Source organism: Nicotiana sylvestris, chromosome 10 (assembly GCF_000393655.2).
Source record: "Nicotiana sylvestris chromosome 10, ASM39365v2, whole genome shotgun sequence".
Lineage (NCBI taxonomy): Eukaryota > Viridiplantae > Streptophyta > Magnoliopsida > Solanales > Solanaceae > Nicotiana > Nicotiana sylvestris.
The window spans coordinates 54543954-54554050 of NC_091066.1; the positions used below are offsets into that span (position 1 = coordinate 54543954).

The following is a 10097-nucleotide window of genomic DNA, read 5'->3' on the forward strand; positions in this document are numbered from 1 at the left end:
GTCCAAGGCTAGTGGCCTCTCCTCTGCTAAAATGAATGCCAGGCTACCCATACTCTCTGATTTCCTGGTTAAGGCATCCGCGACCACATTTGCCTTGCCTGGATGATAAAGAATCGTGATGTCATAATCCTTTAGTAACTCAAGCCATCTATGCATGCTTCAAATTGAGATCCCTCTGCTTGAACAAATGCTTTAAGCTACAATGATCAGTGTAAACCTCACATGACAACCCATACGGATAATGTCACCATATCATAAGAGCATAAAAAATCGTCGCCAACTCTAGATTGTGCACATGATAATTCTTCTCATAAATCTTAAGCTGGCGTGAAGCATATGCAATAACTCGCCCCTCCTGCATCAATACACAACCCAAGCCAATGCGTGAAGCATCACAATATACCATATACATCCCTGAACTGAAAGGCAACACAAGAACTAGTGAAGTAGTCAAAGTTGTCTTGAGCTTCTGAAATCTCGTCTCACAATCATCGGACCAACGGAAAGGAGCACCTTTTTGGGTCAATATAGTCAGAGGTGATGCAATAGATGAAAAACCATGCATGAATCTTCTGTAATAACCTTCTAACCCCCAGGAAACTCCTGATCTCGGTCACTGAAGTAGGACGTGGCCAACTCTGAACTTCCTCAATCTTTTTAGGTTCCACCTTAATTCCCTCTCCTGACATTATATGCCTCAAGAAAGCCACTGACTCTAGCCAAAACTCACACTTGGAGAACTTAGCATACAACATCTACTCCCACATGGTCTAAAGCACTACTCTCAAATGCTGCTCGTGCTCCCCCAGGCTGAGTATATCAAGATGTCCTCAATGAAGACGATGACGAAGGAATCAATATAAGGTCTGAACACCCTATTCATCAGGTCTATAAATGCTGGTAGGGAATTAGTCAAGCCAAAGGACATCACCAAGAAACTCATAATGACCATATTTAGTACGGAAAGCAATCTTCATAACATCTGAGTCCCGAATCCTCAACTTATGGTACCCTAATCTCAAGTCGATCTTAGATAACACCCTAGAACCTTGCAACTGGTCGAACAAATCATCAATGTGTGGCAACAGGTACTTGTTCTTCATAGTAACCTTGTTCAACTGGCGGTAATCAATGCACATCCGCATGGTCCCATTCTTATTCTTTACAAACAACACTGGTGCACCCCAAGATGACATACTTGGTCTAACAAACCCCTTTGCTAACAACTCCCCAAGTTGCTCCTTCAATTCTTTCAACTCTTTCGAAGCCATACGGTTCAGCGGAATAGATATAGGCTAGGTACCTGGAGCCAAATCAATACATAAATCAATATCGCGATCCGGTGGCATGCTAGAAAGATCAGAAGGAAACATATCAGCGAACTCCCAAACTACTTGAACTGAATCAATCATCGGAGACTCGGCAGTGGTATCCCGAACATAGGCCAGATAATCCAAACACCCCTTCTCGACCATATGCCGAGCTTTTAGGAAAGAGATCACCCGGCTAGGTGAATCAATTGTGGAACCCTTCCACTCCAATCCTAGCAACCCTAGCATTGCTAATGTAACAGTCTTGGCATGGCAATCAAGGACGACGTGGTATGGGGATAACCAATCCATGGCTTGAATGACCTCGAAGTCAATCATATCAAGTAATAGAAGATCTGCTCTAGTCTCAAAACCATAGAATGTGACCACAAATGACCGGTAGGTCTGATCCACAACCACAAAATTGCCCACAAAAGTGGACACATGAATAAAAGTGCCCAAACGCTCAGAAGGAATAACCAGGAAACGAGCAAACAGAGATGATACATATGATTAGGTAGACCTGGATCAAATAATACCGAAGCATCTCTAAAGCAGACGGAAATAATATTTGTGATAATAGCATCTGAGGCCAATGCATCTGGCCTGGCCGGAAGGGCATAAAATCTAGCTGGAGCGCTGGCTGGCTGGCATCCACCTGACTGAGCAGTAGCTGGCTGAACTCTCACTGTTAGGCCTCCACCTCTAGGATGGCATCTACTAGCCTACCCTCCCCCACCTCTAGGATGGCATCTACCAGCCTACACCCCACCTCTAGACGGCTAGGCAACCAGTGCTGAAATCATAGGCTATTGACCCTGCTGTACTACCTTACCCCGAAGCCTGGGGCAGTATCTCTTCCTATGACCAAGGTCTTCGCTCTTAAAACAACCCGCGGCGCGACGACCTGCTGACCTGATAGCTTATAGACCCATTTGAAGAAGCCTGAATAGCCGGTGGACAGTATGAACTCTCTGGCATAGCACTGAAATAGGAATTTGAAGAATCTTGGGGACATGAATACCCACTAGAGGAACCTTGAATAGCTGGCGGGCGATAAGAACTTTCTAGCATGGTGTTGAAATAGGGGCATGCTGGAGCACCCCGAGTAGGTGGTGGTGCTGAATCTAGGGGTCTGCTGGGCTGACCCCTCCCAAACTGACCTCTACCCCTAGCCGAGGCACCTCTAAAATCTCCGGAAAATCTAGTCCTCTTATCCTTCTGCATCTTCTCCCTACCCCTCAGAAGGTATCCCTCAATCCTCCAAGCAATCTCCACTACTAGCTGATAAGAAGTCCCCATCTCCATCTCTCGGGCCATGTTGGCCCTAATTCCAGAATGCAGCCCTACAATGAACCTCCACACCCTCTATGCGTCAGTGGGAAGTATCATCAATGCATAGCAAGATAACTCAAAAAACCTCACCTTGTAGTCGGTCATGGACATCTGACCCTGCTCAAGCTGCTCAAACGTATACCGCAGCTTTTCCCTCTCAAAAGGTGGAATATACCTGTCCCAAAATAACTGTGTGAACTGGCCCAAAGTGATGGGAGGAGAACCTGCTGACCTTCCAAGAACATAGGACTGTCTCCATCTACGTGCCCTGTCCTCTAGCTGAAATGTAGTGATGTCAACCCCATGCGACTCCAATATCCTCATGTTGTGCAGTCTGTCCCTGCACCTATCAATGAAATCTAGGGCATCCTCATGACGTTTACCCCCAAATACATGAGGGTGAAGTCTAGTCCATCTATCCAACAACTTATGTGGTTCACCATCCGCAGCTGGTCTGGGCTCGGGCACTACTGCAGCAACTGCTTGAGCCCCATCTGTGGGTAGTGCACCCGGAGTCTGATACACTGGAGCTGCATGACCAAGAGCCTGAGCAGTAGGGGTCTGTGCTCCCCCTCCTGCCTGTGATATATCTGGATCCGCTAGAAATGAACCAGCCTGAGTCATAGTGGCTATCGCGCCCCCTTTTTTCCCTTTTTGACGAGGAAGTCCGGGTTTCCTCATTCATTGGGGAAATAACTCATTTCCTTTTGGGAATCGGGTATTTGAAGAGTCACCACCTAACGGATTATGGTTCATTAGGGCACCCAGAACAATTAACTCACGTAACTAGTTTGCATTACCAAAGATTAGGGTAAGGGCTCGAAATAACCTTGAGTGGAAGGTGTTAGGCACTCCCCGCGGTCCACAATGGTGGGTCCTAGCCGAACTTAAACTATGTGAATTAGTCATTTTAACAAATTAACAATCTTAACACATATTTGCTAATAAAGGAATTTTTGACACTCTGAGTACATGTATGATTTAAGTAATGAAAATAAGGGAAAAGGGTTTGAACAATTTGCACATATGTAAAGAAAGGTAAATTCATTTAAACAACGGGTGTTGGGAAAGAGGGGTCCTAGTTTAGTTAGCCTACAGGATCATACCGACACAATGCCTGGTAATCACTCCTCGATGAGAGGCTACACGTGACATTAGCGCGTAGTCATCATATCCTTACTACCCAATTCCCTCCTCTTGGCCATAGCCTAAAGCGTTCTAGCAACCTTGAAAGATATCCTCTACGTGCACTACACGTCCCTTCCTTGTGGTAATGAAGTTATTTAGGACCTCTAATTTAGGGAGTTCTAGACAGTCCTAAGGTGCTTAAAGGAAAAAAATCTAGGCGTCAATCAAAATAGTTAGGACTGCATTAAGGATAAAAATTAAAGGCTCACATTTACGTCTACAAACAGAATAAGTAAGTGCACGTCTCAAACAACAATTTTGAGGTATTTAAGAGAAGACCTTAGAACATGATATCTAGGTGAGCAGAGAGTATATAGTACTGAATTTTGACCAAAGTGTCAAAGACCTACTTGTCTTGCCTACGGATTTTAGACCTGTTGAATATGGGCAGTCACAAATAGTAGAGCATAGTTTTATAGTTGCAAGATTTTTAATCGTCCTATAGGCTTGCCTAGGCGTATAATAGTGATGTCCTATGATCATGGTATCTGTCATTCATTAGGAATGTAGTAAAACAGTAGATAATTTTTAGATGGATAACTTGGGATCCTGTAGGCATACTTTCTAGCAATATTATTTAACGCAGTGTTGACGAACCTTTTAAATAGATGAACAGATTAGTTAATTAAACCAATTCAGAATCTACTAACATGAGTTTAAGTTAAACTGATTTTAGGTCTGACTAAACTGATTTTAGATCCTATAGGCATTGTTTCTAATTGAACATAACGTGAAGAAAGCAGAATTTATTTGATCAAACGACACCCGTATAGGCACAATTTCTATTACAACTGATTTTAAATCCTATAGGCATGGTATCTAATTATTAAAAGCTAATTTTAATCTTATAGGCATGATGTCTAATTATATAAAATAAAGCAAGCAGAACTCATTGAAACCAAAGCAGATCCTATTGGCATATTATCTAACAAACACATTTTTATTGAAAATGGACCCTTTATGCATGTTATCTACCCAATTTACCCATAATATACAACTACCCTCCCTTTACACTAATCGCCCCATTGTTTGTTTACAATAATTATTACAGACGCAGAATTGAATATAAATTACATAAATAGAATAGAAGTTAAGCTATAGGGAGCCTGAAACAGGCCTAATAAGAACTGATTTATGTGCAGTGTGGAAGTGTCAGCCTTGATATGTCAGATTTCAAAGAGACCTCAAGGGTCTCTAAGCAGTACACATACCAGAGGTGCAGGACTTAGTAAACTAGGAGTAAGTGAGAGTGCGTAATGATTTGAAAAAAAAGTTTGATAAATAGTAGCATGAGGGCCTTTGGAATGAATTTTTTTTCTGAAACTAGTACATAGTTAGGGTAGAAAACAATTTGGGAAAACATGAAGAACATTTTGAGATCAGGGAGCAAGTCACAGAACACACAGTTTCAAAACGCATTTTAGGCAAACAGACTCTACAAAGAGGGAGAGAGGGATTGGGGACCCATAGAATACAACCTAGTGTATCAGCAAACAGATATGCAAATAAGGTTGGGTAGTTGACAAATTAGTTGCAAAGATTACAATAAAGACAGGTTGATAACACATAAGTCCTAGGTACTACCAATACACATGACTAGAATACCTTTATAAGGGCTAGATGTCTTAGCGTGATCTCATTAGTGAGGTAGAATAAATAAGACTTAGATGAACAAACTAGACAAACACTTCATGAAGCATTAAAAAATTTTAGAAATAATAATCACATATAGAACAAGTAGAATTCAGTCATGCTGGGTGAGGCAGTAAACAAACAATACAGTTAGAACATACTAGTGAATAAATAGGATTCATGTGATTGTCTAAAGCAGGATTGGGCATGCTAAACAGTATACTAGTTATAGCTTATAACATAACAAACTCAAACATGATGTGTGATACAGTAATCTATTCATGCCGATTGCATATTGAATAGAATAGAAAATAGAACTAAAAATCACAAGTAATAAACTGCAATAACAAAGAAAACGCATAGTTTGGAATGTGAATTGAATCAGGACATACCACTTAAAGAGATAGTACAGAGTATAGAGAAAAGATGGTGCAAGTAGCCAGCCTTGGCTTACAGCTGGCTGGATTAGTAAGAACTACAAGAAACACAAGAGAATAGAGAGCTTTTGAGAGTGTAGATGAATTATTTTTGCTATATAAGAACCAGAATGCGAGTGTATATATAGCCCTTAGAGAGATGAAACAAATAAGGTAAAAAATGATCGAAGGTTCATAAAAAAAGTAGGTGAATTTAATCAACTAGTTAATTGGGGCTAATCCCCATTAATTTGCACAAACAGATCCGGGAAGGTCACATTAGTACAAAGAGAATCCATTACCAGCCCCGGTTCGGGGCTTAAATTAGGTAACAAAATCATAAATTGACCATAAATTAATCAATCAATCGGAATAAGGCAAATGACACTAATTATAAACCACAAATAAGGAAAGTGAGTAAAAAATCCCAAAGAATACTGACTTTATCGGGAAATATTTGTTCAAATCCCTAATAGAAATCAACTAAGAAAAAATCCCAAAGAAAACTGGTCCAAATCCTTAGTAGAAATCAATCAGTGCATTGGGTTGACAGAAATAAACAAGTAACGGAGAAAGAATTGGAGAAAATCCATGCAACAAATAGAAACATCTAGGCTTCAAGTATATACATGAAAATCAGTCATGATGGTAAAGAAACAATTAGTTTAAACACTAAAAATTTAGAAAAAACCTTTTGAAAAACACTTAGGGCAAACCCTAATTTCAAAAGAAAGTAGATGAAATCGAAATAGTTAACCAAAATAGGAGATCTTCAAGGGAAAATGACAGATAATACTCGAACCCTTTCAGATCTACAAAGATCTGAACGTATTCGAGTTATTGTAGAACTAGGGTTTTCAGAAACAGCTGAGATGAAAGAATTTTGATTTAAAGCCACAGATTCAAACCTAAAACGGAAGGAAATCAGCACTTACAAACAAGATGGCCTTAGACAGGCCTGCAAGCAAACTCCGGACGAAGGAACAGGTTGAATCTCCTTGACATTCTTTTGGGGATCCATGTAATCCACAACCAGAGGTTATAGAAGGCTGGTTGTGGCCGGAGAACACTTAGAATCTCCATAGACGAGAGTTCTTGCCGGTGACATCGATTAAGGTTAGGCATAGGACTTGAGAGCATTTGAGAGGAGAGAAATGAGATGTCTGCGTGAGAGAGAAGAGGAATGAAGGGTTTAGGGGGGAGGTCATTAGGTTTAATTTAGGAAAGGGTGAATCTGGACCATTGATCAAAATGATCAACAACCAGGATTTGGCCGGGTATTGGGTTAGGGCAGATAGGTATTGGGCCTGGGATTTCTGGGCTAGTTTAAGGGGGCTAGTTAATAGGCTATGTTTTAAATTAAAAGGGGCTATTTGTTAAATACGTAATTACTTGCTAAAATAATTTTAAAGAATGTCTAATAAATTATAAAAAAATGATTATAATGTATGGAAATGTTTTAAAGTAATTAATTAATATTTTAAGAATATAAAGGCTATTTTCCGGTAAAATAATGTGATAATGCATGCATAGGCTATAATTGTAAAGTAATTACAGTTGTATCCTAAAATATAGATATGGCTATTTGTGCTATAATTAAAACTTAATACGAATGCAAATGATAAAATTAAGCCACAAGAATTATTAAAACTATTTTGTGATATAATTTAATGTTTGTTTTATAAAATAAATGTTGGGAGAAATTAGTTAAAATATTTTTAAAAAATGCAAAAAAAATACTAATGAATGCCCAGGCATGGTTTGAAATATTATGGAAAAAATGAAGTATCAACAGTTGCCCTTTTTTACCCGGAAAGGATGAAAGAGTTTTCAGGTAAACAAATGAAGGCTAATTTTGACCGGACGGGATGTTTTTAAAGATAGAGGACGGACTCTGGTCTTTGAGCTACCTACATATCCCTGGTTTTACAGGAATTAGGCCACATGTAGTTCTTGGTTTGTTAGCGGAATATACCGATGAAATCATTACAAGAACGGACACGAGATTTCGGACTGGATGCAAGAGTGGTTATGGTGAATGGTCCAGGTTTGACATAGTTAAAGGAATTGCAGCGAGGTCGCTCCTGCTAGGATAGCGGTTGCTTGCTGGTTACCTTTGGACCATGAAAGTTGTCTTTGGACGGTTAAGGATGACATCCTCGAACCATGATGTCCTGGGCCATGAGTTGTTAAGTGAGGGATTAGCAGACCATGAAATTATGTTCTCAGGCCATGCAGATGGTGCCTCCAAACCATGACGCCTTTGAATAATGATATGCAAATTTGAGGGATCCTCAGGCCATGGCATGGTGTTCGGCTATGAGGATGATGCCTTTTAGACTATGACACATTTGGCTAGATTGGTGATATTTCCGCCCATGGGATGCAATAATATTATGTTAACAAGATGACGCTAAGTCTTGCAAAATGAAGGGCAGAGCTTAGCCCGATTGAAAAGCAAGTAGATGGCACTAGAATAGAGCAATGTTTATGTAAGGGGGAACAATGCTTAGTCCCATGCAAACGTGGAGGAAAGGATTAGCCTCATAAATATATGGAGGCAGGGATTAGCCTTATGCAGACATGGAGGCAGGGATTAGCCTTATGCAAATATGGGGGCAAGAATTAGCCTCATGCGGTACGGAGGCAAGGATTAGCCTCATGCAGATATGGAGCAAGGATTAGCCTCAAATAGGAATGGAGGCAGGGATTAGCCTCGTGCAGATGTGGAGGCAAGGATTAGCCTCAGGCAGTACAGAGGAAATGATTAGCCTAATGCAAATATGGAGCAAGGATTAGCCTCATGTAGATATGGAGGAAAGGATTAGCCTCATGCAGGTATGGAGGCAAGGATTAGCCTCATGCAGGTATGGAGGCAGGGATTAGCCTCATGCACACGTGGAGGTAGGTATTAGCCTCATGCAAGCATGGAGGCAAGGATTAGCCTCGTACAGATAAGGAGGTAGGGATTAGCCTCATGCAGATATGAAGGCAGGATTAGCCTCATGCAGACGTAGAAGCAGGGATTAGCCTTATGCATATATGGAGGCAGGGATTAGCCTCATGTAGATATGGAGGCAGGGATTAGCCTCATGCAAGTATGCGGGACAAGGATTAGTCCCATGCAAAGAGCGAGTGGCAAATAAGAGTATTATATTTCTTAGTTGGAGACTTATTCGTGTCTGATGGCCGGATTGATAATGAATTTGCTTTGTGTATACATGTTAGTGAATGCTATCACTGCATCAAATGTGCCTGTGTTCAAAGATAAATTGAAAGATTTGTGAGGGGAGGTTGGCTCGTGCTTCTGTCTGCTGCCCTTGCTTTGTTTTGTTTTGGAGGCCTTATTCGAGTTTCCCTGTGTAACACCTGACTGTTACAGAAATAGAGTTTTCAAATATATGCAATTTATTGATAAAATAGAGTCATTTTAGAAACATATTGATATATCAAGTAATTTTAGATGAACTAGTGATTGTAACGCATTTTAGAGACACTGTAGCTTCCTCTTGTTAGAATTTTAAGGGTCCTCCTCAAAATTCTACCCCAACTTGGTAGATGATCCTTTGGCCATTTGCGAACTTTGTTGAATCTTCCACGAAATTTTGAGAAATCTTCTCAAAACTCTGCCCCAGTTTCTTAACTGATTTCTCACCGTCTGACATATGTTGGCGTTGGCTAGACTTGCTCAGGAATTTTGAGGGTCCTCCTCAAAATTCTTCCCCAGTTTCTTAACCGATTTCTGACCGTCTGACATATGTTGGCGTTGGCAGGACTTGCTCCGGAATTTTGAGGGTCCTCCTCAAAATTCTGCCCCAGTTTTTGATTTTGGGGGAAATGGAAATTTTATTATGATATGACCGAACACATAAGGCTGTCTACGTATCCCCTCTTAAATGGGAATTAGGTCAAGCATAGTTCAATTTAATCAGATGAATAAATGTACATAGTCTAAGCATAGTATCTTTTGACTACATCTGAATTGATTGGTTTTGGCCAAATTTCTTCGTTCATTTCTGCAAGTATGAGTGCTCCTCCTGTCAACACTCTGTGAACCATGTACGGACCTTGCTAGTTGGGAGAGAATTTTCCTTTGGCTTCATCTTGATGTAGGAAGACCTTCTTCAGCACCAGCTGTCCTGATGCAAATTGTCTTGGTTTAACCCTTTTATTAAAAGCTCTAGACATTCTGTTTTGGTAAAGCTGACCGTGACAT

The 10097-nt window shown here is 40.6% G+C and overlaps 1 protein-coding gene across 1 annotated transcript; it reads right to left on the reverse strand.

Annotated features, from left to right (window-relative positions):
* Positions 1-1295: 1295 nt before the first annotated feature.
* LOC138879347 (uncharacterized) lies at positions 1296-3326 on the reverse strand. The gene is made up of 3 exons (XM_070158958.1): positions 2736-3326; positions 2226-2678; positions 1296-1715 (listed from the first exon to the last, which is right to left on the reverse strand). The coding sequence occupies exons 1-3, from the start codon at positions 3324-3326 to the stop codon at positions 1296-1298; spliced, it is 1464 nt and encodes a 487-aa protein (XP_070015059.1).
* Positions 3327-10097: the final 6771 nt, after the last annotated feature.